The 27,429-nt window shown below is 36.3% G+C and overlaps 1 protein-coding gene across 13 annotated transcripts in view; it reads left to right on the top strand.

The window, feature by feature from the left end:
* LOC105490079 (testis specific 10) overlaps nt 1-27,429 on the top strand; it is a 163,389-nt gene that overhangs the window by 81,440 nt on the left and 54,520 nt on the right. For all 13 annotated transcript variants that reach the window (XM_011755377.3, XM_024795493.2, XM_071077293.1 and 10 more), the window contains 3 exons: nt 1,020-1,188; nt 3,881-3,991; nt 7,734-7,919. In XM_011755377.3, coding sequence (XP_011753679.1) covers nt 1,020-1,188; nt 3,881-3,991; nt 7,734-7,919 — 466 coding nt within the window. The remainder of the gene's footprint in view (nt 1-1,019; nt 1,189-3,880; nt 3,992-7,733; nt 7,920-27,429) is intronic.

Here is a 27,429-nt window from a genome sequence, read left to right on the forward strand (position 1 = left end):
AGGTCTAAGTCTGTCTAGGGAACTAAAAGAGGGGATGGTGTTTGCCAAGTAAAGTAAGGGGAAGGGAAGGGCATTCAAAGTAGAAAGAATAGCAAAGAACCACAGATCACATTCGCAAGCCTCTTGACCTACAAGTGGGTTGAGTGTTGTTGAAACCTAGAGTGTGAGGGGAGAAGTGAAGGGATGAGGCTAAATAGGCAGGCAGAGGCTTGCGTTATAGACAAATGAGTATTGATTATATTCTTGGGGCAATAAGATATCATTAAAGAATTCTGAGGAGATTTTTGTATTAGAAAGATACCCAAGCAGAAGAGGCAATGATAAATTGGGGTTTAGGAGCTGTGGGACAGAAGGAGTGAAGTGCTTTTATATGAAGGAGAGACACTAGGAAAATGCCAAGTTTCTGGCCAGGGATGAATACTGAACACGAAGAAAGTATGCGGAGAAAAAAGGATTTTACCTCTGAATTTGAAGAACCTTTGGGACCTTATTGTAGACATGTCTAGTAAGCAGTTAAATATAAGTCTGGGGTATAACAGAAGGGCTAAAGCTGGAGATAATTATTTTGGAGTCATTGGGTATAGATGGGGTTGGGAACCATGGATATGAATAGAGGTTGTCTGAGAGAAAGGCTAGAGTGAGAATAATTGAGAGGCTAAGGCTTGAGCCCTGAAAAGCATTAATTTTTAAGCAGGCAGGGGAAGAGGAACCTGTAAAGGAGACTAAGCCATAACAGAGGTAGGATGAAACCCTTGCTATTACTTGATGTCAGAAGTTTTGAAATATTTGGCAAATCATTGACTATTATGTATACTTAGTATGCTTTTCATAGTGAAATGATGGCAACATTGAGAAACTCTAATGCACTGTCTTTGCAGTATTTATTCCTATAAATCCAAATGTGTTTAAAATCTCTTCAAGTGTTTTCATGTTAACTGTCCACCGTCTGTCTTGTGAGAATTTGTTGCTCGGTTTCAGTAAAATGTCTCTTCTTATGCACTCTTTGGTTTGCGGAGCAGACAGTCTACCGAGGCCCTCATCATGTGTGAACAAGACATTTCCAGAATGCGCCGGCAGCTGGACGAGACAAACGACGAGCTGGCCCAGATCGCCAGGGAGAGAGATATCTTGGCGCATGACAACGACAATCTCCAAGAACAGTTTGCTAAAGCGAAACAAGAAAACCAGGTACGCTTGTTCCTAGAATCGTTTTCTCCAAGAAAAAAAACAAATGCATTTCTTGTGAGGAACAGCCCTCATTTCGTTTTATAGAAGAGCTCAGATGCTGGAACTAGCCTTTTTTTTTTTTTTTTTTTTTTTTTTTTTAATAACAAAATAGGCCACATAATTTTTCAATGGAATTCTCAGACACAAAGGGTTAAATATTAAAGACAAGCGAGAACAGGGCTATATTTGTATTAAATCTTAGTACTTCCTTACTGAAGGATAAATATTTGAATAATCAACAAATGAGAATAAAAACCTTCAGAACCCTTAAAGAATAGGTTTTCTTAAAAAATGGACTACGTATTATTCTGTTTTAAGTACGAATGTATGGACTGTTCCTTGTTTTTTGGTCCTCATTAGCACTGTGATTCTTTTTAGGAAAGTTCCTCTTATAATTACTCTTTCTCCCTAAGGCAATATATTTAAGTCTAATCTGCAGTTCTCATTTCCAATAACATTTATTTTAACTTGAACATTTAAAAATCCTATTTGGAAAATTTCTTGCCTTCTCAAAAATTTTAAGACCAAATGATTTCCCCCACTTTGATATCACTTTCAGTGTGTTTAGTTTGCATCCTGAAAGTCTGTATTCTTTAACTGTTAAAGATTATTAATTTACTTAAACAGCTATAAAGATGTAATACTTTGTTCATCATAAAAAATTATCTGAAATGTTAAAGTATTTTTTTTTTAAAGTTAATGAATAATGGGATCCTGGAACAGAAAAAGGACGTTATGTAAAAAAGGAAGGAACTCTGAATAAAGTATGGACTTTAGATAATAATGTATCAATATTTGTTTATTAATTGTGACATATGTACCATTCTAATGTAAAATGTTAACAACAGAGGTGCTCTTTATACTGTCTTCACAACTTTTCTGTAAATCTAAAACTATTCTAAAAGTTTGTTAAAAAAATTAATGAATAGCAATAAAAACCAAAAGATGGGAATTTATAAGGTCTGCCTTTGTGTACTCTTTACAGCTACAGCATATGGGCTAAAGGTGGATATATCTTATTTATGAAAACCTAGAAATTTAGTTTCTATTTTTTTGATTGGTTTAGAAATAGAAGCTTATTATAGAAAGTCTTTTTTTCTAAACAAAAAGTTAAGAGTTTAAAAAAGCCCCCATGTTTTTAACACCCAGTTAGTCACTGTTACATTTGACATATTTTTTTTTATTGCTATTCAGTGCACTTACAAATTTTAACACTATTTTTATACACACTTTCTATTGTAGTGGGATAAAATCACCTATCATTTTATGTCATGCTTTTTTCTACATGAAGAGGTAGTAGAGCCGAGTAAGGTTCACATGGGTTGAATCTCGCTCTCTGCATGTGATCATATAAACCAACTTCTCTGAGTCTCTGTAGCATCTGTAAAAACGGATAGTAAGTGAGACTATACCGGGAAAGCAGTTACTGTACTGTCCAGTATATCACTCTATAAATATTTTATAGCTATTTTGAGCTTACTATAATATTGTAAGCATTTTCCTGCCTTGTTCAAACTTCGTAAACATGTTTTATAACCAGAAGAAAACTGTTGTCATAACAATTTACACATCTTCAAAAGCAGTTTTCTCCTTCGTTATGGTCATAGGCCCAAGGTAGAAGAGAAGTCTGTCTCTGTGGACCACAGGTTAAGAACCTGTATTGTAGAAGACTAGAAAGTGGAAACTAAACAATTTTATCCTTCATACCACAGTTTTTAACAAATTGGGATAATGAGGTATTTTTGTGTTTTAGCATGATTTTTTTTTCATTTAACATAGGCAAATATTTCCCTGTATTATTAAAAATCATTCTATTATGTGGTTATGCCACTATGTAGATATACTGTTATTTACTGCATGATTCACTTAATGTGAATAAATATTGTCACTGTAACAAATAATGCCTTAATGACAGCATCTCATTAAATTTTATTACATTTCATTTCAGACTGAGTCACAGATTATGAGGTTTCTTTTTAATTATTATTTATTTATTTATTTGTAGAGTTGGGTTCCCACTATGCTGTTCAGGCTGGTCTCAAACTCTTAGGCTCGAGTGATCCTCCCAAAGGGCCAGGATTACAGGAATGAGCCACCACACCCAGCTGAGCTTTCTTTTTTAAATTAAAAAAAATGTAAATAGACATTTTCAAATATAATGAATCCCCATGTGCCATCTCTCACCTTCAACAATAATCAACATTTTTGTCTTTCTTGTTTTTATGAGCGTTTAAAAATTGTCTCTTGATACATCACCAGATACCTGATCACAGATTTGCTTTCTGCAAATCTACATTTACTCCAGCAGTACGTGGAAATGCCCATTCTTTGCCACAGCCGAACAGCTCTAAATCTGTATTAATTTGATAAGCACATAGTAATGCATTGTTTCAGTTGTAGCTTATCTTCGGTTGCTGGTAAAGTTTAGTTTTTTTCAGGTCTTACCTACTTATGCTTCCCTTTGTGAATTGCCTGTTTAGGTTATTTGCCCACTTGCTATTGGGCTCATGTGTTTTCTGTTTTTATATGAGTTTATGTATTAGGTATGTTAATTTTATTTGTTCCAAGTGTTTAAAATTTTGTTTATGGTATTTTTGAGATATAGAAATTTTTTGTTTTTCGTAGTCAAATGTACCTATCTTTTTTCACATAGGCACTGTCCAAAAAATTGAATGACACGCATAATGAACTTAATGACATAAAGCAGAAGGTTCAAGATACGAATCTGGAGGTTAACAAGCTGAAGAACATATTAAAGTCTGAAGTATGTGTTGTTTTTTTTTTTTTGCTCATGATACTTAGTTTTCACTGAGTTAATTTAGAATTGAGTATACTCAGAGGGACGGGTGAATCAAAGCTTTCTTCAACACATGGTAGATTTTAGTTTTTACAATGGTGGGTTAACTACATATTTAGAATGTTCAGAAAGATGCCTTGAGAATATGCCCCTTTTGTTTTGCGACTCTGCCACTCTAGACAAGCAGAATCTTCCTAATTGGATGATGGACGAAAGGCCAGAATCAACTTGACCTCACTTACAATGTAATTGAAAGTGGTGGGGTTTCCAATTACAGACCTCTGACAAAAGAAGTTCCACCTGATTATGTAGCAGATCAGAATTGATTACCCTGTTATAGGGCCATCTATTTTTTTAGGACCACAGGGCAGATGGTTCTCCTCACACTTCTCTGTTAGCAATCATTTGGCCAGGCACACGTATGTGACATCAGATGACTCCAATAAGTGTGGTTCACGTGTGGCAACTCAGGAATAAACAGGCAGCTTTACTGAGGATTTTAAATATGTCTATTTGTTAAAATATTGTCTAAAATTGAGGGAGAATGTTCCCATTAATGGTTTGAGTGGTATGTAGGTAACACTATACCTATTATAATAATCAGTCCACCTACACTATTTTATCATTTCATATCAGTCCACAAACACATCTTGAACATTTATTTATGGTATGCATAGTACTGTTAGGGGCTTTGAGACAGAAGAGAGTCTAAGGATTCCTGAATTGCAATCCTTGCTTTCAGGCAGCAAGCACCCTGTGTAGGAAAAGCACGTGTTTCCTACACTTCTTGATTTTAAGGTTCCAGCAATGTAGTGCTATAAATGAACAGAAGGCTTTTTATTTATGCAGGCTACTCAACCTCTCTGATTCTTCCCATCTGTAATCAGGAAGAACACCCAAGTAAGTGAGATAATTTAAAACACCTAGCACAGTGAGCCATCTAAATCTATTCTGGAATAGGTTAGAAATCAATAAATGAATATCCAGAGCAACATTTTTTTTTTTTTTTGAGACAGGCTCACTGTGTTGCCAGGCTGGAGTACAGTGGTGCAATCTCGGCTCACTGAAACCTTTGCCTCCCAAGTTCAAGCAATTCTCCTGCCTCATGAGTAGCTGGGATTACAGCTAATTTTGCATTTTTAGTAGAGACAGGGGTTTCGCCATGTTAGCCAGTCTGGTCTCGAACTCCTGACCTGAAGTGATCCACCTGTCTCGGCCTCCCAAAGTACTGGGATTACAGGCATGAGCCATAGCACCCAGCCCAGAGCAACATTTAACATAGTAAGCTTTCAGCCAGTGTTAAACACTTCCCTTTATCTCTCTAGTCTGTTAGTAACATTACCTGAAATTCCACCATTAGGGATTAGAACTTTTAGATTCTAGAATTATATTTTCAGACATCACACATCAAGCTGCTTATGCTCAAGTGATCCTCCCACCTTGGCCTTCCAAAGTGCTGGGGATTTTAGCATCCTAGTATGAATTTGTTTATGAGATTGCATAACACTGGATGGATACAGGCCCTGAGAGAATGAACCACAGATCCATTTTGATAGGGATAGACCATCAAGAAGTATGGAGTACTTCATTCATTCACTCATTCATGCAGTGTGCTAGGTGCTGGAGTGCCAGAGATGAAAAACAGAGAGGAAACAGAATGACTCCCAGGCAGTGGGCACAACGTGAGCAAAGGTGTAGGGGAAAAAGTAGGTCCTGTAGGTAGAGTAGTGTGTACAAGTGGATGATAAAGGAGAGGTAAGAAAGACCTTTGAACCCTATTTTCAGAAGCTTTTGTTAGAACTAAAACATAAAACTTATTTAAGGATTACCTTTTAGGAAGTTTATTTTGGAAATGTCAAGAATAAACCAGAAGGGTAACAAAATTAGAAGTGGAGAGAGCAGTTAGAAGAGGTTGTAACCATAATTTAGGCTAGAAATGCAAAGGATTCCAGCTGAGGCCTTTGGAGTGTTGCAGTGAGACTTGTGGGTGGCCAGAGGGAGCTGTGGATACAGGGGAGGCACCATATTGAAGTAAAGAGATCCTGAAAGCAGGCAATAGAGAATCCCAAAGAACAGTTTCATTTTCTTTATAGTGTTGCCTCTCAGGCTCAACACTTCTCTGGCCTCTATGGGAGGATATGAAAAAGGGTAAAATATGCTTTCTGCTTGCCAAGAAGGAGGGAGCACTGGGTGGTTGGAGGACAGGAGAGACATTCTATGGAATCCCTTTTCCCTTTGAGCAATGTACTACCTGGTCACAGAACTAAATTTAATATAAAAATGGTTCCTATTTTAGAGAAATACAAGGTGTTATTGGGGAGGCTTCACATCCACACCTAACAACACAAAGCTGCAAGGCAGTTTTAAGTGAATGACATAGACAGTAAGTACTGCACAAAAGGAGGGTAAAAATCAATGTGAATAAAATTCGTTTAAGTATATTGTACAAGCACCCTCCAAGTACATACTCTGTACACAACTATTATTGTTAGTACAATCATGGAAAACACGTATCAGGTTCCTACTGACTCGTTCAGAGTATCTGAATCTTGAAAGCCAATAAGGTAGTTTCGTATATCGTTGACTGACACAGACTTGGCAAAGACCTTTCACATCAAGAGGCCACAAGGTGGCAATATTAGCTGAATTTCCACCAGTAATCATAATTGAGAGATGGCGTATCTGATTTGAAAGGAGTATTAATGAGACATTATTTATTGCAATTTGGTCATTTTATTTAGCCCAGGATTTCCGATAGGGATGTGCACTATTAACAGGAGAGAAAGAGATCTTTTAAATAATTAATTACCAAAATTACAACTAATTTTTTAGAATGAATTCACCATACCATAACAACATGTTTTTAAAAATAGCCTAATAATGATTACTTGGTCAATTATGTTGTTTGTGGAGCTGAATTTCTTCCCCTCCTTATTTCCCTACTAGAAATCAGACCCTACTTCAATTACTCTGCTCATGATAGAATTTTGAAAGTTTAAAAACTCTGGTTCTTATTGTATGCTCAATTTATACATGAATGCATATTTACAACTACTGTTTATTGGCATAGGTTTGATAGTTTACTTCTGAGCAATTTCAGGAAAGTTACTAGACTGGCAGGGAAAGTTACTAGACTAGCAGGTAAAAGATAATCGTAGAACAGTTCATGATCAAGATAATTAAGGCTGGGGCTATGAATAAAAGGCAGGCACCAGACAGGAAATTATCAGAAGTTGACACTTAAAATATGCAAGTACTCAGAAGCTCTGTAGCCAGCACAGCCCAGTAAATTGGTCAGGAACAAGGGAATACACCAATACGAAAGGCTAGAGACTCAGAAACCAGACCAGCAAGTAGTCAGTAAGCAGACATATGGGAAAAGCAGGCTGTGGAGGACTTTGAACAAAAAGAAATATAAGAACAAATTCATTCAGGTCTTGAAGAAAAGAGTAACTGACTTAAATTTACTATTTACTAGTGTTCACTGAGTGTCACTCAGGAGCCAGGGCATATCCTGATTGCACTGTCTTTGTTAATTACAGGATGACCTGTTTTCTAAACTAAGAGTATAGATGCATTTCCTCAGGGTTCTGTTATAAATGCTTCTCATGGCAAGTGAATTCCCAATGACTTGGAAAATAATGTTTAATTTTATCATATGTTGAATATTTTAAATGTTTTAAAGTAATAGCTAAAGTTTGCTTTTCAGGAATCTGAGAACCGGCAAATGATGGAACAACTTCGAAAAGCCAATGAAGATGCTGAAAACTGGGAAAATAAAGCCCGTCAATCAGAGGCAGATAACAATACCCTCAAACTGGAACTTATCACTGCCGAGGCAGAGGGTAACAGATTGAAAGAAAAAGTAGATTCCCTCAACAGGGAGGTTGAACAAGTAAGTTTGGAAAAATATGCTTATAATACATCCTGCATCATATTTAAGAGAGTTTTGTTTGGCCTTCCATAAAATAAATGTATGAACAAACACTAATCAATATAAGAATGTTAACCATTCTCCTTATACTTTGATTCTTCTACAATCTCTTAACTACCCTACATCCAGAACAATCATTAGCATTTGTTAAAATTAGAAACTATTTCAAACATACAAAAAAAAAAGTGCAAAAAAGGTAACAAAACAGATAAACATATCCCCAGCTCCCACATGTAAGGATACTAACATTTTGCTGTATTTGCTTCAAATGTCTTCTTGTTTAAAGAAATAAAACATTACAGATAAAACTTATCTCATCCTTTTCCCTCCTACCTTCCTAATTGCTGGTGTGCATAACTGTCCTATCAGTGTGTCTAACTCCTTTGCATATGTTTATACTTTTTCTATAATCTTACACCCACAAATAACGTATAATGTTGTTTTGTATGTTTTGGTTTTTATTTAAGTGATAACAAACATAGTTGGAGATATTCATTTGCAACTTGCCCTCTTTGCTCAATATTATAATTTTGACACATCTACTTTGATATATATAGTGTACTGTTTTACTCAAACAGTTGCATATATTCATTGTATAAATATTTCCTTTTTAAAATTCATTCCCATATTGAAGGAAATTTAATTGTTTTTCACTTTTTTCTGTGATAAAACACTGCAAGAAACCTTTTACATTTCTCCTTGACTACATGTTTCCTTATATTTATGCCTGGAAGTGAATTTTAAAAAGCTATATGCCTGGAATAGATCCAAGATATGTGCAATTTCAACTCTTCTCTAAGTTTTTGTCAGATTGCTCTCTAAAGTGTCATTCTGCCGTTAGAAATCATGAGTTATTTTCTCAAATACAAATCAATACTTGATATTGTCTGACAATTTTTTTCTATACTTTTTGTCTTGTGCTTCCTTGATTACAAGTAAAATTGAAGACCTTTTCATGTTTCTTAGCCATTTAGGATTCTTCCTCTATGAACGTTTTCTTGAATTTCTTTGGAATGAAATTTTGGTAAACTTTGCCCATTTTTCTGTTGGGTAGCTTTTTTGGGTAACTTATCTTCTTCATATTGATTGATTGATTTTTTTTTTTTTTTTTTTGAGACGGAGTCTCGCTCTGTTGCCCAGGCTGGAGTGCAGTGGCCAGATCTCAGCTCACTGTAAGCTCCGCCTCCCGGGTTCACGCCATTCTCCTGCCTCAGCCTCCCGAGTAGCTGGGACTACAGGCGCCCGCCACCTCGCCCGGCTAATTTTTTTTTTTTTTTGTATTTTAGTAGAGACGGGGTTTCACCGTGTTAGCCAGGATGGTCTCGATCTCCTGAACTCGTGATCCGCCCGTCTCGGCCTCCCAAAGTGCTGGGATTACAGGCTTGAGCCACCGCGCCCGGCCTTTTTTTTTTTTTTTGAGATGAAGTCTCGCTCTGTCACCAGGCTGGAGTGCGGTGGCGATCTCGGCTTACTGCAAGCTCCGCCTCCCGGGTTCAAGTGATTCTCCTGCCTCAGCCTCCCGAGTACCTGGGATTACAGGTGTGCATCACCCTGCCCAGCTAGGTTTTTTTTTTGTATGTCTAGTAAAGATGGGGGTTCACCATGTTAGCCACTATGGTCTCGATTTCTTGACCTCGTGATCCACCCACCTCGGCCTCCCAAAGTGCTGGGATCACAGGCATGAGCCACCACGCTCTGCCTTCATATTGATTTTTAACAGAATTCTCTATATATTCTTGATAATAATCCTTTTAAAGATATTACAATTATCTTGTCCTTGTCTGTGGTTTGTCTTTTCACCTTCCTTGCAATATAAACAGGCATGTTAAGTTCTGATATACTCAGAATTATTATCAATCTTTTCCTATATAGTTTATAATGTTATGTCTTCTTTAAGAAATCCTATATAGTCCCAAGGCCAGAGAGATACTTTCCTATATTTTCATTTAAAAGTTCTTCTAGGTCGGGCGCAGTGGCTCACGCCTCTAATCCCAGCACTTTGAGAGGCCGAGGTGGGCGGATCACGAGGTCAGGAGATCGAGACCATCCTGGCTAACACGGTGAAACCCCGTCTCTACTAAAAATACAAAAAACTAGCCGGGCGAGGTGGCGGCGCCTGTAGTCCCAGCTACTCGGGAGGCTGAGGCAGGAGAATGGCGTGAACCCGGGAGGCGGAGCTTGCAGTGAGCCGAGATCGCGCCACTGCACTCCAGCCTGGGCCACAGAGCGAGACTCCGTCTCAAAAAAACAACAAAAAAGTTCTTGTAAATGTTTGAATGTGAAATTTTGACATTTACATTTAGGACTTTAACCTATTTGAGATTGATTTTGTGTAGTTTGAAGTAGACATGTAATTTTTATCTTTGTGAACAGATATCCATTATCCTTTCTTCTCTGAAATATGTCAAGTCTACTTTGTCATAAAAATAAGTTCCCATACATTCTGCTCCATTGGTCTGTTTATCCCTTTGTCAATAATACACTCTTGTAGCTACTGTAATTTTATATTGAGTCTTGATATCTGGGAGAATTAATGTTCCCTCAAATTATTTTGACTGTACTTGGTCCTTATTAAACTGTCTCAAATGAATTTTAGAATCAATGTATCATATTTCGTGATTTTATATCTTTCTTCTTTTGTGTACATTGAAGACTGGAAATTTCTCTATATTTTTTTGGGTGCAGCCACCTGCAGCCCACAAGTTTTGAGGTAATGCTTTCATTGCCATTTTGTTTTTTTGTTTTTTTTTTGTTGTTGTTGTTGTTTTTTTTTGAGACGGAGTCTCCCTCTGTGGCCCAGGCTGGAGTGCAGTGGTGCGATCTCGGCTCACTGCAAGCTCCGCCTCCTGGGTTTACGCCATTCTCCTGCCTCAGCCTCCTGTGTAGCTGGGACTACAGGCGCCACCACCTCGCCCGGCTAGTTTTTTGTATTTTTTTAGTAGAGACGGGGTTTCACCGTGTTCGCCAGGATGGTCTCGATCTCCTGACCTCGTGATCCGCCCGTCTCGGCCTCCCAAAGTGCTGGGATTACAGGCTTGAGCCACCGCGCCCAGCCTTTTTTTTTTCTTTTCTTTTTTTTTTTTTTTTTGAGACGGAGTCTCACTCTGTCGCCCAGGCTGGAGTGCAGTGGCGCGATCTCGGCTCACTGCAAGCTCCGCCTCCCGGGTTCACGCCATTCTCCTGCCTCAGCCTCCCGAGTAGCTGGGACTACAGGCGCCCACAACCGCGCCCGGCTAATTTTTTGTATTTTTAGTAGAGACGGGGTTTCACCGTGGTCTCGATCTCCTGACCTTGTGATCCGCCCGCCTCGGCCTCCCAAAGTGCTGGGATTACAGGCGTGAGCCACCGCGCCCGGCCGCCATTTTGTTTTTAATATCATCTAGTTTCATTATGATTTATTTTTAATTACTAAAGTTTGTCTATTTGAGACAGAGTCTCACTCTGTTCCCAGGCTGGAGTGCAGTGGTACGATCATAGCTCACCGCAGCCTCCAGCCCCTGGGCACAAGTGATCCACCTGTCTCAGCCTCCAAGTGGCTAACACTGCAAGTGTGAGCCACCACACCCAGCTAATTTTTAATTTTTTTTAGCAATGGAGTCTTACTGTATTGCCCAGGTTGGTCTTGATCTCCTGGCCTCAAGCGATCCTCCCACCTCAGCCTCCCAAAGTGCTGGGTTTAGAGGCATGAGCCAGCATACTTGGCCTGAAGTTTTAAAAAACCTTCCAATGTACAGGGGACTTGAGGTTATCCGTCTATTTTTACTTTCTTGTGTCTAATATCTTATTGTCTAATGTTTCCAATACTGTGATCAGATAAAATGGCTTGTGATAATTCTTTGCTATCTGCTAAGAATTGCTTAGTGGCAGATTATGTTATCAATATTTGATAATATTCTACATGACCTTGAAAAGCATCTGTGCTCACTTCTTGGTGGATGCATATATATGTGTTATATATATTTCCATATTAGATTAGGCTTGTTAATAGTGTCAGTCAAATCTTATAAATCCTTACTGTATTTGTATTCTTGATCTCTCAATTACTGAAAGACATGTTAAGATCTTCTGTAATTGTGGATTTGTTTATTTCTCTCTGAATGATTTTCTCACAGTTCTGGAGACTGGAAGTCTAAGATAACAGTGCCGGAAGGTTTGGTTTCTTCTGGAGCCTCTCTCCTTGGTCTGCAAATGTCTGCCTTCTTGCTACGTTCTTGCATGGCCTTTCTTCTGTGCATGCACATCTTCGGTGTCTCTCCTTATTCTTATAAGGACAGCAGTCATGTTGGGTTAGGATCCTGTCCTTATAACCCCATTTATTTAACCTTAATTACCTCTTTAAAGGCCCTGTCTCCAAATAGAGTCACCCTGGGGGATTAGGTTTCAACGTATGAATTTGGAGGGGACGCAGTTTTGTCCATAACAGGTTGTTTCTAGTTTTTGGCCATGAGGAATATAGTATCTGTGAACATTGTGTTCAAGTCTATGTGCGCATGTAAGTTTTCATTTTTCTTGGATAAATAACTAGGAGTGGAATTGCTGGATTATATGGTAAGTATGCTTAACTTTGTAAAAACCTGACAAATTGAATAAATAATATCTAGTATTTGATAGTACAACAGGGTGACTATAGTCAATAGTAATTTATTGTACATTTAAAAATAACTAAAAGTATAATTGTATTATTTGTAACACAAAGGATAAATGCTGGAGGAGATGGAGACAAAAAACAAACAAGAAACCAAAGTGGTTGCATCACTGTACACTCCCACTTGCACTGTGTGATGGTTCGAGTTGCTCTAAATCTTCTTCTCCCACACTTGGTATTGTTAATAGATGAATAAGGTTGTCACATTAGTATTTTAGTTTGCCTTTTCCTCATGACAAATGATGTTGAATAGCTTTTCACATGCTTATCGGTCATGAATCTATCTTCTTTTGTGAGATAGCTGTTCAGATCTATTGCCTATCTTTTTATTGGCATGTTTATCTTCTTGTTATTAAGTTGTAGTTATTTTTTGAACATTTTAAATTTTGGATATTTTCTCCCAGTCGTTGGTTTGCCTTTCTGTTTTCTTAATAAAATCATTCTAAGAACAGAAGTTTTACTTGTGTTTTTGATGAAGTCCAGTTTACCAATTTTCTTTTTATACTTTGTACTTCTGTATCCTGCTAAATCTTTGCACGCACCAAGGTGCATAGACTTTTTTTAGAAATTTTATATTTTTAGATTTTATGTTTAGATCTGTGCTACAATCGAATTAATACTTGTGTATGATGTAAGGGGAGGGTCAAGGTTCATTTTTTCCCATACAGATACGAAGTCATCCAGCACCACTTATTGAAAAGACTTATTTCATCATTGAATTGTCTACAAAATTTTCACAAAAATCAAATGATCATATATGTGTGGATCTGTTTCTGTCCTCTCTTCTGGGTATACATCTATCCTTAGCCAGTAACCCAGTGACTTGATTAATATATCTTTATGGTAGATCTTGAATGAGTTAGTTAAGTCCTCCAAATGTGTTCTTTTCCCCAAACGTTTGGCTACTATGGTTCCTCTGCATTTCCACATACATTTAGAATGATCATATCATTTTGTACAGAAAAAAAACCCTACTTGGGGTTTGATTAGCATTATTTTGAATATACAGATCAGTCTGGGAAGAGTTGAGATTTTAACAATATTGAGTCTTCCAATCCATAAACATAGTGTATCCACTCATTTATTTATGTAGGTACAGGTCTTTTATTTCTCTGAACAATGTTTTGTACTTTTCAGTGTACAGCTATTAAATATATTTTGTTAAATGTATCCCATATTATCTCATGAGTTTTTTTATGGCTCTTATAGAATATCTCATGAGTTTTTACAATGCCGTTGTAAAAATGATATTTTATTCTTGAATTTTTTGTTCCAGGTTTTGATAGCCTATACACAAAAGTAGAATAGAATTTTGTGACCTTTTATTCTGTAACATTGCTTAAATTCAATGTTTTAGTCCTAGTAGGTTTTTGTAGATTTTAAAAGGATTTTCTACATATGCAATTATGACCTAAATATATAAAGATAGTTTTACTGCTTCTATTTTACTCTTCTCAGAATGCCCTTTTCTTCTGCCTAGTACTTCAGACATCAGGATTGAATAAAAGTGGTGAGAGTGGATATTTTTTTGCCTCATATATAGCCATAAGGGAATAGGACTCAGTGTTTCATCTTTGAATATGATATTAGCTGCAGGTTTTTTGTAGAAGCTTTTTTTTTTTACTTTTTTTGATATGGAGTCTCGCTCTGTTGCCCAAGCTGGGGTGCAGTGGCGTGATCTCGGCTCACTGCAGCCTCCGCCTTCCGGGATCAAGGGATTCTCCCACCTCAGCCTCCCGGTAGGTGGGAATACAGGGGTGTGCCACCATGCCTAGCTAATTTTTGCATTTTTTGTAGAAACGGGGTTTCATCGTGTTGGCCAGGCTTGTAGAAGCATTTTGTCAAGTTGAAAACATTCCCTTTTCTTGCAAGTTTCCTTAAAGTTGTGTCTGTGTGGGGTGTGTGTGTGTGTGTGTGTATGTGTGTGTGTGTTTCCACCAAGACTGAGTCTTGCTCTGTCGCCCAGGCTGGAATGCAGTGGCACAATCTTGGCTTACTGCAACCTCCACCTCCCAGGTTCAGGTAATTCTCCTGTCTCAGCCTCCTGAGTAGCTGGGATTACAGGCGCCCACCACCGTGCATGGCTAATTTTTTTTTTTTTTGTATTTTTAATAGAGACAGGGTTTCGACATGTTGGCCAGGCTGGTCTCAAACTCCTGACCTCAGGTGATCTGCCCACGTTGGCCTCCCAAAGTGCTGGGATTACAGGCATGAGCCATCACGCCTGGCGCAAGTTTACTTAGAGTTTGTATCATGAATGGGTATAAAATTTTACCAAATGCTTTTTCTAAAGCTATTGAGATGGTCATATCACTTTTATTTTTTAGTTTGTTAAACTGGTTAATACATTGCTTTAAAAAATATATTCCTGGATAGTAGGTCATGGTGGTTTTGATTTTTGTTGAGACAGGTTCTAGCTGTGTCACCCAGGCTGCACTCGTGGTACCAAGTCATGATGTATTTTCAAAAATACATTATTAGATTGCATATATATATATTTTGGTTTTTTGAGATGGGGTCTCACTCTGTCACCCAGCCTAGAGTGCACTGGTGTGCTCTCAGCTCACTGCAATCTCCATCTCCTGGGTTCAAGCAATTCTCCTGCCTCAGCCTCCCGAGTAGCTGGGATTATAGGCGCCCGCCACTATGCCCAGCAATTTTTTTGTATTTTTAGTAGAGACAGGGTTTCACCATGTTGGCCACACTGGTCTTGAACTCCTGACCTCATGATTCGCCCGCCTCAGGCTCCCAAAGTGCTGGGAGTACAGGTGCGAGCCACCTCGCCCAAGAGGATTTCTTATATCTTAAGTCATTTTAGTAATTTGTGTTTTGCTAGGATTTGCCTATTTCATCTAAGTTGTCAAATTTGTAGGCAAATTTATTCTTACTTTGTAGTTACATTCCTTTTTGCATTCCTGTTATTGGTAATTTGTAGCATTTCTCTATTGTCTTCGTCAGTCTAGCCAGAAGTTTATCATTTATGTTTATCTTTCCAAAGAAGGAGTATTAATTTCATTGATTTTTCTCTATTAATGAACTAGTTTTCTATTTCATTGATTTCTTCTCTTTATTATTTCTTTCCTTCTAAATAATGTGTTTAATTTTCTCTTCCTATTTTAATGTAGGTGCTTATAGGTCATTGGTTTTAGCCCATTCTTCTTTTCCAAACATTTAAGGTATGTATTTTCCCCTACACAGTGCTTTAGCTGTATTCTACATATTTTTTGTATTGCTATTTTTGTGATAGCTATATTGAGAATAATTAACATGCCATATAGTTTATCCACTTAAAGTATATAATTTAATAGTGTTTAGATGTTTGTAGGGTTGTGCAGTGATCACCACAATCAATTTTAGAACATTTTCATCACTTCGAAAAGAATCACTGTACCTTTTATCACCACCAAACCCTCCATTTCAGTCTTTGATGCATTTTTAGTTCATTTTTTTTCACATGGTGTGAAGTAAGGGTCCAAATTCATTCTTTTGCATATGTCTATCCAGTTATCTTAGTAACATTTGTTGAAAAGACTATTTCTCCCTGCACCACCCCACCCCACTCCCGAGTTTGAATGGTTTTGGCGCCTCTATCAAAAATCAGTAGATCATAGACACATGGGCTTCTTCTAGACTCTTAATTCTATTTCATTGTTCTATATGTCTGTCCTTATGTCAGTACCACACTGGCATAATTACTATTGCTTTGTAGTAGGTTTTGAAACAGAAAAGTGAAAGTCTTCCTGCTTTGTTTTCATTTTTTCAAGATTCTTTGGCTATTCTGAGTCTTTTGAATATTCATATAAATTTTAGTTTCAGCTTGTCAATTTCTACAAGGAAACCACCTGTGATTCTGATAGAGACCATGCTGAGCTGGTAGATCAATTTGGGGAATATAGCTATCTTAACAATATTAAGTCTTCTGACCCATGACCATGAGGTGTGGTTTCATTTATTAGATCTTTAATTTCTTTCAACAATATTTTGTTGTTTTCAGAGTATAAGTTAGGTCTTATTGTGTTAATTTTATTCTTAAGTATTTTATTATTTAGAATGCATCTGTAAATGGAATTGTTTTATTTTTATTTTCAGATTCTCCATTGCAAGTGTATAAAAATACAATGTTTTTTGTATATCGATCTTGTATCCTGCAACCTTGCTGAACTTATTTATTAAGTCTAAAAGTTTTTAGCGAATGCCTTAGGATTTTCTATATCTGTCACCTGGGTTGGAGGATTTTCTGTATCTAAGATCATGTCATCTGTGAATAGAGATAGTTTTTACTTTTTCCTTTCCAATCTGGATGCCTTTTATTTTATTTTCTTGCCTAATTACCCTGACTAGAACTTCTAGTACACTGTTGAATAGAAGGGGCCAGAAAGGGCATCCTTGTTGCTGATTTTAGGGGGAAAGCATTTCATCTTTTACCATCAAGTATGATGTTAGCTGTTGGTTTTTTATAGATACCCTTTATGATATTGAAGAAATTTCCTTCTATTCCTACTTTGGAGAGTGTATTTATCAAAAAGGGTCTTGGATTTTGTCAAATGCTTTTTGTGTATCTATTGAGATGATCATATAGTTTTTCTTTATTTTATAGATATGGTGTATTATATTAATTGACTTTCATATGCTAAGCCAACTTTGCATTTTTTGATAAATTTCACTTGGTCATGGTATATAATTATTTTTTGTGTTGCTAGATTTGGTTTTCTAGTTTTTTTGTGAAGGATTTTTTGTATTTCTAGGAGTGTCTGTAATTTTCATTTCTTGTAATGTGTTGTCTGTTTTTAATATCAGAGTGAGACTGGCCTCATAGAATGAGTTAGAAAATGTTTCCTCCTCTTCCGTTTTTCAAAACAGTGTGTATGGAATTGGCATTGATTCTTCTTTAAACGTTTGGTAAAATTTACCACTAAAGCCATCTTATAGAGAAGTTTTATGGGAAGTTTTAAAATTACTTCTTTATGGGCAGTGTTAAATTTACTAATCAATTTCTTTGTTGTTATAGATCTATACAGATAGTCTATTTTTCATGAGACAGTTTTGCTAGTTTGTGCTTTCTAGGAATTTGTTCATTTCATCCAAGATATTTAATTTATTGGCATACAGTTGTTTATAGTATATTTTTATAATCTTTTTTACTTCAGTAAGGTCACATTACTACTAATGCAGTGTGTAAGGATTGCATTACTACATTATTTCATTTCTGATTCTATTGCGTGTTTTTTTCTAGATCAATCTAGCTACAAACTTGTCAATTTAGTTCATCTTTTCAGAAACTAACTTGGTTACTTGGTTGTGTTGACTATTGTTATTTCCTTTTTTTTGAGACAAAGTCTTGCTCTGTCACCTAGGCTGGAGTGCAGTGGCCTGATCTCAGCTCACTGCAAGCTCCGCCTCCCAGGTTCACGCCATTCTCCTGCCTCAGCCTCTGGAGTAGCTGGGACTACAGGTGCCCACCGCCATGCCTGGCTAATTTTTTCGTATTTTTAGTAGAGACGGGGTTTCACCGTATTAGCCAGGATGGTCTCGATCTTCTGATCTCGTAATTCGCCTTCCTCGGCCTCCCAAAGTGCTGGGATTACAGGCGTGATCCACCACACCTGGCCGACTATTGTTATTTTCTTTATTTCAGTACTTTCTTTTCTTTTCTTTCTTTTTTTTTTGTTAATTGGATACAGTGTCTTGCTCTGTTTCCCAGGCTGGAATGCAGTGGTGCGGTCACAGCTCACTGCAGCCTTGACCTCCTGGGCTCAAGTGATCTTCCCACCTCAGCCTTCCAAAGTGTTGGGATTACAGGTGTGAGCTACTCTGCCTGGTTGTTTCATTAATTTCTTTCTCTCTCTCTCTCTCTCTGGCAGTAGGAACTCTGCCTGGCTTTATTCCCCCACCAGTTTTATTAAGGTATAATCTACCAAATAAAAAATGGTATTTATTTACAGTGTACAATGTGATATTTTAATATATGTATAAATTGTGAAATGATTAAATCAAACTAATTAACATATCCAGCACCTCATATGCTTGCCTCTTTTTTTTTTTTTTTTTTGTGGTGAGAACATTTAAGATCTATCCTCTTAGTAATTTTCAAACATACGGTACATTGTTGTTAACTATTGTCCCCGAAACTTATTCTTTCTGTCTAACCGAAACTTTCTCTCACCTCATCCTGCCCTATCAGCTCCAGGTAACCACCATTCTACTCTCTGCTTCTATGAGTTCAACTGCTTTACATTCCACGTGTAAGTGAGATCAGTGTTTGTCTTACTGTGCCTGGCTTATCTCACTTAGCATAATGAACCTCTAGGGTCATCCATGTGTTCACAAATGTCAGGATTTCTGTATTTTTAAGGCTGAATAGTATTTCATTGTGTATCTATATTCCACAAGTTTGCTATCCATTCAGCCACTGATGGACACTTAGGTTGATTCCATATCTTGGCTATTGTAAATAATGCAGTGCACATGGGAACACAGGTATCTCTTTGACATACTGACTTCATTTCCTTTGGATGTATATCCAGAAGTGGGATTGCTGGGTTATATAGTAGTTCTGTTTTTAATTTTTAAAGACACTTTTGTGCTGTGTCCCATAATGGCTAAACTAATTTACATTCCCATCAATGGTGTACAAGGGGTTCCTTTTCTCCATATCCTCACCAACATTTATCTTTCATCTTTCTTGTAGTAGCCATTCCAATAGGTGTGAGGTGATTTTCTTTGCATTTCTCTAATAATTAGCAATGTTGCCCTAATGACTATCAATGTCGAGTGTTTTTTCACATACCTGTTGGCCAGTTGTGAAAAAATGACTTCTTTTGAGAAATGTCTATTCAGGCTCTTTGCCCATTTTTAATTTGGGTTATTTGTTTTCTTCCTACTGAGTTCCTTGTATATTTTAAATATTAAGCCCTTATCAGCCATTTGGTTTACAAATTTTTTTCCCATTTTGTAGATTTTCTCTTCACACTTTTCTTTGTTGTGCAGAAGCTTTTTACGTTGATCCAACCCCATTTCTCTATTTTCTCTTTTGAAGCCTATGCTTTTGGAGTTATATCCAAAACAATCACTATGCTGGTCAATGTCAAGAAGCATTTCCTCTCCATTTTCTTCTAGCAGTTTTACCGTTTCAGGTCTTACATTTAAGTCTTTAATCCATTATGAGTTGATTTTGTATATGGTGAAATAAGGGTCCAATCTCATTCTTCTCCACAGGCAGTGTTCCCAGTATCATTTGCAGAGATCGTCCTTTCTCCACTGCATGTTCTTGGCACCTTTGTCAAAGGTCAATTGACTGTAAATGAATGGATTTATTTTTCAGCTCTCTATTCTGTTCCATTGGTCTCTATGTCTGCTTTTTATGGCATTACCATTCTGTTTTGATTACTATTGTTTTGTAGTGTATTTTGAAATCAGGTAGTGTGATGCCGCCAACTTTGTTCTTTTTGCTCAAGCTTGCTTTGTCTAAAGGGTGTATTGTGGTTCCATATGAATTTTAGGATTTTTTTTCTATTTCTATAAAAATGCTCTTGGAATTTTGATAGGGATTACATTGAATCTGTAGATTGCTTTGGGTAGTATGAACATTAACAATATCAATTCTTCTGATCTGTAAACGTGGAATATCTTTCCTTTTATTTGTGTCTTCTTCAATTTCTTTTATCAGTGTTTTATAGTTTTCAGTGAACAGATATCATCTTTTTTCTTATGCTATTATAAATGGGATTGTTTTATTGATTTTATTGATTTCAATTCTGCCAGTGTGTAGAAACATTACTGATCTTTGTATGTTGTTGATTTTGTATCCTAAAATTTAGTGAATTTTTTAGTTCTAACCTTTTTTTGTTGGAGCTTTTCACCACTGAGTATGATGTTAACTGTGGGCTTGTCATATACTTTATTGTGTTGAGGTACATACTTTCTATACGTGGTTTCTTTAGAGTTTTGTATGTTTATTATGAAAGGATGTTGAAGTTTGTTGAATGCATTTTCTACATGTGTTGAGATTATCATTTGATTTTTATCCTTCATTCTGTTAATGTGGCCTTTCATATGGATTGATGTGTATATGTTGAACCATCCTTGCATCTCAGGGATAAATCCTACTTGATTATAGTATATGATCCTTTTAACATGTTATCCAGTTTTGTTTGCTAGTATTGTTTTTTGCAAATTTTTGAATTTGTATTTAGCAAGAATATTGACATGTAGTTTCCTTGTAGAAAATGTGTAGAAAACATTGTCTTGCTCTGGTATCATGATAATGCTGACCTCTAAAAATGAATTTGGAAGTCTTCCCCTCTTTTCAATTTTTTGGAAGAATTTGAGGATTGGTGGTAATTCTTTAAATGCTTAGTAGAATTCACCCATGAAGCCATCTGGTCTTTTTTTTTTTGGATGTGAGATTTTTTTAAAAAAAAACAACCAATCTTAACTATCAGGAATACACTATTTATTTATTTAATCTTTGAGACAAGGTCTGGTTGTGTCCCCCAGGCTGGAGTGCTGTGGTGCCATCGAGGCTCACTGCAATCTCCGTCTCTCAGGCACAAAGCATTCCCCTACCTCAGCCTCCCAAGCAGCTGGGACTACAAGTGCATGCCACTATGCTCAGCTAATTTTTGTATTTTTGATAGAGATGGGCATGTTGTCCAGGCTGGTCTTGAACTCCTGAGCTCAAGCGATCCACCTGCCTTAGCCTCCCAAAGTGCTGGGATTACAGGCATGAGCCACTGCACCTGGCCAGATTTATTTTTATTACTGATTTAATCTCCTTACTTGCTTTGGTCTCTTTAGACTTAAAAAAATTTTTTTTCGTGATTCAGTCTTTGTAGGTTGTATATTTCTAGGAATTGTCCGTTTCTTCTACGTTATCCAATTTGTTGGCATATAATTGTTCATAGTAGTCGCTTATGATCCTTTGTATTTCTTGCGTCTCTTCTTTCATTTATAAATGTATTTATTTGAGACTTCATTTTTTCTTAGTTTGGCTAAAGTTTTCTCAGTTTTGTTTATGTTTTCAGAAATCAACTCTTAGTTTCATTGATATTTTCTATTTTTCATTGATATTTCTATTTCTTTATTATAATTTCTGCTCTAATCTTTATATTTTTATTTCTTCTTCCTTTTGCTTGCTTTAGATTTTGTTTGCCTTTCTTTTTTAGTGTCTTCAGAAGTTAGGTTGTTGATTTGAGATTTTTTTTCTTTTTAAAGATACTGTATTAATTTTCTTCTAAGCACTGCTTTAGCGGCATCTCATAAGTTTAGATATGTTGTATGTTCATTTTAAGTCATCTCAAAGTATTTTCCAATTTTCCTTTTGATTTCTTCTTTGTTCTGTTGGTTATTTTGGACTATGTTTTTTATTTCCACATATTCGTGAGTTTTCCCTTTTTTTTCTGTTATTCATTTCTAATTTAATCTCATTATTATGGTTGGAAAACATACTTTATATTTTTACAGTTTTAAAAAAATTCTTGATTTTGTTGTATTGTCCAGTGTCGTGTCTATTCTAGAGAATGTTTCATGTGCACTTGAAAAAAATGTGTATTCTACTTTGTTTGATGAAGTGATCTATAGATATCTGCTAGGCCTGATTGGTTTATAATGTTGTTTAAATCTTCTGTTTACCTGTTATCTTTTGCCTTATTGTGGTAACATTATTGTAAGTGAGGTATTGAAGTCTGAATATTAGCATTGAATTTTATCATTTTCCCTTCACTTCTGTCAGTTTTTGGTTCATTTACTTAGTGATTTGTTACTGAGTTCATATATACATATATTCTTATGCATTTCTGATGGATTGACCCTTGACCCTTGTAAAATGTCCTTCTTTATGTCTAGTAACATCTTTTAAAAGTCTGTTTTCTCTGATATTATCATAACCACTTCAGCTTTCTTATGTTGCTCTTTGCATGATACATTTTTTTATCCTTTTAGTTTCAATCTATTTTACTTTGAAACTAAAGTGTGTCCCTTATAGACAGCATATAGTTGAACCTTGTTTATTTACTTAGTTTTTCACTTTCTGTGATTAAATTGCTTTATCAGTTTACATTTAATATTATTATTGATATACAGTCATGTGTTTCTTAATGATGAAAATATATTCTGAGAAATGTGCCATTAGGCAATTTTTTTGTGTGTGAACATCATAGAGTGTACTTCTGGAAACCCAGATGATATAATCTCCTAACACCTAGGCTATATGGAATAGCCTATTGTGCCTAGGCTATAAACCTGTACAGCATGTTACTGTACTGAATACGTAGGCCATAGTAATACAATGATAAGTATTTGTGTATATAAACATATCTAAACATAGAAAAGGTGCAGTGAAAATATGATATTATAATCTTATGGGCCCACCATTATTTGTGCTGGTCCATCATTGACCAAAACATTATTATGTGTCACATGAGTGTAGTTGGATTTATATCTGACATTTTACTTTTTTCTATATGACTTATACCTTTTTGTTTCTCTATTCCTCCTTTACTGTTTCCTCTTGCGTTTAGTGTATATTATCTAATAAAACATTCAAAAAATTTTTTTTGTGATTTTCATCCCTGCATTTTGTGAATTATTGGTGGTTACTGCATGCATCTAACTTAACAGAATCTACTTCAGGTTTATACCAACTTAATGATGATATATGGAACTGTTACTCTTACATAGTTCTATTCCTTTTTCCTCCATTTTGTTCTATTACTGTTATACATATTGCAGGTTGAGGATCCCTTATCCAGAATGCTTGGGACCAGAAATATTTCAGATTTTGGATTTTTTTCTGATTATGGAATATTTGAATTTTACTTACTAGTTGGACTTTTCAAAATACATATGAAAATCTGAAGTCTGAAATGCTTTAATGAGCATTTCCTTTGAATGTCATGTCAGTGCTCAAGAAGTTTTGGATTTTGGAGTATTTTGGATTTTCATATTAGGATACTCAACCTGTACTTCTGTATACTACAAAACAATGCATTGTTGCTATTATAACTTTATATAATTATGGTATTTAAAAAGCTGAGAGGAAAAATGAGGGCCATTATATATTTATAGATTTTTGTTATGTTAGCTTTCCCTCGCCCTCCCATTTCTGGGTGTCTTCGTTGTTACTTTGGCTTTGAATTAGTCTCTTTTCATTTCCTTAGTTCAATAAAGCTTTGCTTTCACCCACATTCTCTGTGCATTTATTGGTAAATATATTGTATTTTATATGTTATAGGACCAATAGTACAATTATATTTGTATCATCTTATGTAATATTATATAATTGATTTTAAAATCAGTTCAGATGGAAAAGAGATGTATTTATACTGTCTTTTATAATTACATAATTACTTTTATTGTTGCTCTTTGCTTTTTGTGTGTGTTTTTGAATTACCATCTGTGATCAGTTATTTTTAGTTTGAAGAACTTCCTTTAGTGGTTCTTATATGGCGGGTCTGCTAACAAGGCATACTCTCACTTTTTGTTTCTCTAGGAATGTATTTTTCTTTTTTTAAAATCATACTTTAAGTTCTGGGGTACAGGTGCAGAATGTGCAACTTTATTACATAGGTGTACGCGTGCCATGGTGGTTTGCTGCACCCATCAACCTGTCACCTACATTACGTATTTCTCCTAATGCTATTCCTCCCCTAGCCCCCCAACCCCTGACAGGCCCCAGTGTGTGAGGTTCCCCACCCCGTGTGCAGGTGTTCTCATTGTTCAACTCCTACTTATGAGTAAGAACACATGATGTTTGGTTTTCTGTTCTTGTGTTAGTTTGCTGAGAATGATGGTTTCCAGCTTCTTCTATGTCCCTGCAAAGAACATGAACTCATCCTTTTTTATGACTGCATAGTATTCCATAGTGTATATGTGCCACATTTTCTTAATTCAGTCTATCATTGATGGACATTTGGGTTGGTTTCAAGTCTTTGCTATTGTGAATAGTGCTGCAATAAACATACATGCACATGTGTCTTTATAGTAGATGATCTATAATCCTTTGGGTATATAACCAGTAATGGGATTGCTGGATCAAATGGTATTTCTAGTTCTAGATCCTTGAGGAATCACCACACTGTCTTCCACAATGGTTAAACTAATTTACACTCCCACCAACAGCATAAGAGCATTCCTATTTCTCCACATCCTCTCCAGCATCTGTTGTTTTCTGACTTTCTAATGATTGCCATTCCAACTAGTGTGAGAGGGTGTCTCATCGTGGTTTTGATTTGCATTTCTCTAATGACCAGTGATGATGGGCTTTTTTTCATATTTTTGTTGGCTGCATAAATGTCTTCTTTTGAGAAGTGTCTGTTCAATCCTTTACCCAATTTTTGATGGGATTGTCTGTTTTCTTCTTGTAAATTTGTTTAAGTTCTTTGTAGATTCTGGATATTAGCCCTTTTTCAGATGGATAGATTGCAAAAATTTTCTCCCATTCTTCAGGTTGCCTGTTTACTTTGACGGTAGTTTCTTTTGCTGTGCAGAAGCTCTTTAGTTTAATTAGATCCCATTTGTCAATTTTGGCTTTTGTTGCCATTGCTTTTGGTGTTTTAGTCATGAAATCTTTGCCCATGCCTATTGAATGGTACTGCCTAGGTTTTCTTCTAGGATTTTTATGGTTTTAGGTCTTACATTTAAGTCTTTAATCCATCTTGAGTTAATTTTTGTAGTATAGTTTGAAGTCAGGTAGTATGATGCCTCCAGGTTTGTTCTTTTTGCTTAGGATTGTCTTGGCTATATGGGCGCTGTTTTGGTTCCATATGAAGTTTAAAGTAGTTTTTGTGAATTCTGTGAAGAAAGTCATTGGTAGCTTGATGGGGATAGCATTGAATCTGTAAATTCCTTTGGGCAGTATGGTCATTTTCTAGATATTGGTTCTTCCTATCCATGAACATGGAATGTTTTTCCATTTGTTTCCTCTTCATTGAGCAGTGGTTTGTAGTTCTCCTTGAAGAGGTCCTTCACATCCATTGTAAGTTGGATTCCTATGTATTTTATTCTCTTAGTAGCAATTGTGAATGGGAGTTCACTCATGATTTGGCTCTGTTTGTCTGTTATTGGTGTATAGGCATGCTTATGATTTTTGCACATTGATTTTGTATCCTGAGACTTTGCCGAAATTGCTTATCAGCTTAAGGAGATTTTGGGCTGAGACAGTGGGGTTTTCTAAATATACAATCATGTCATCTGCAAACAGAAACAATTTGACTTCCTCTCTTCCTATTTGAATACTCTTTATTTCTTTCTCTTGCCTGATTGCCCTGGCCAGAACTTCCAATACTATGTTAAATAGGAGTGGTGAGAGAGGGCATCCTTGTCTTGTGCTGGTTTTCAAAGGGAATACTTCCAGCTTTTGCCCATTCAGTATGATATTGGCTGTGGGTTTGTCATAAATAGCTCTTATTATTTGGAGATACGTTCCATTGATACCTAGTTTATTGAGATTTTTTAGCATGAACGGGTGTTGAATTTTGTCAAAGGCCTTTTCTGCATCTATTGAGATAATCATGTGATTTTTGTCATTGGTTCTTTTTATGTGATGGATTACGTTTATTGATTTGTGTATGTTGAACCAGCCTTGCATTCCAGGTATGAAGCTGACTTGATCGTGGTGGATAAGCTTTTTGATGTGCTGCTGGATTTGGTTTGCCAGTATTTTATTGAGGATTTTCACATTGATGTTCAGCAGGGATATTGGTCTGAAATTTGTTGTTGTTGTTGTTGTGTCTCTGCCAGGTTTTGGTATCAGGATGATGCTGGCTTCATAAAATGAGTTAAGGAGGAGTCCTTCTTTTTCTGTTGTTTGGGATAGTTTCAGAAGGAATGGTACCAGCTCCTCCTTGTACCTCTGGTAGAATTCGGCTCTGAATCTGACTGGTCCTGGACTTTTTTTTGTGGGTGTTGGTAGGCTATTAATTACTGCCTCAATTTCAGAACTTGTTATTGGTCTATTCAGAGATTTGACTTCTTCCTGGTTTAGACTTGGGAGGGTATATGTGTTCAGGAATTTATCCATTTCTTCTAGATTTTCTAGTTTATTTGCATAGAGGTGTTTATAGTATTCTCTGATGGTAGTTTGTATTTCTGTGGGATCAGTGGTGATATCCCCTTTATCATTTTTTACTGTGTCTATTTGACTCTTCTCTCTTTTCTTCTTTATTGGTCTTGCTAGCTTTCTATCAATTTTGTTGATCTTTTCAAAAAACCAACTCCTGGATTCATTGATTTTTTTGAAGGGTTTTTTGTGTCTCTATCTCCTTCAGTTCTGCTGTGGTCTTAGTTATTTATTGTCTTCTGCTAGCTTTTGAATTTGTTTGCTCTTGCTTCTCTAGTTCTTTTAATTGTGATGTTATGGTGTCGATTTTAGATCTTTCCTGCCTTCTCTTTTGGGAATTTAGTGCAATAAATTTCTCTCTACACATTGATTTAAATGTGTGACAGAGATTCTGTTACATTGTGTCTTTGTTCTCATTGGTTTCAAGGAACATCTTTATTTGTGCCTTCATTTTGTTGTGTACCCAGTAGTCATTCAGGAACAGGTTGTTTAGTTTCCATGTATTTGTGTGGTTTTGAGTGAGTTTCTTAATCTTGAGTTCTAATTTGATTGCACTGTGGTCTGAGAGACTGTTTATTATGATTTCTATTATTTTGCATTTACCGAGGAGTGTTTTACTTCCACTTATATGGTCAATTTTAGAATAAGTGTGATGAAGTGCTGAGAAGAATGTATATTCTGTTGATTTGGGGTGGAGAGTTCTGTGGTCCGCTTGGTTCACTTGGTTCAGAGCGAGTTCAAGTCCTGAATATTCTTGTTAATTTTCTGTC

Source organism: Macaca nemestrina, chromosome 13 (assembly GCF_043159975.1).
Source record: "Macaca nemestrina isolate mMacNem1 chromosome 13, mMacNem.hap1, whole genome shotgun sequence".
NCBI lineage: Eukaryota > Metazoa > Chordata > Mammalia > Primates > Cercopithecidae > Macaca > Macaca nemestrina.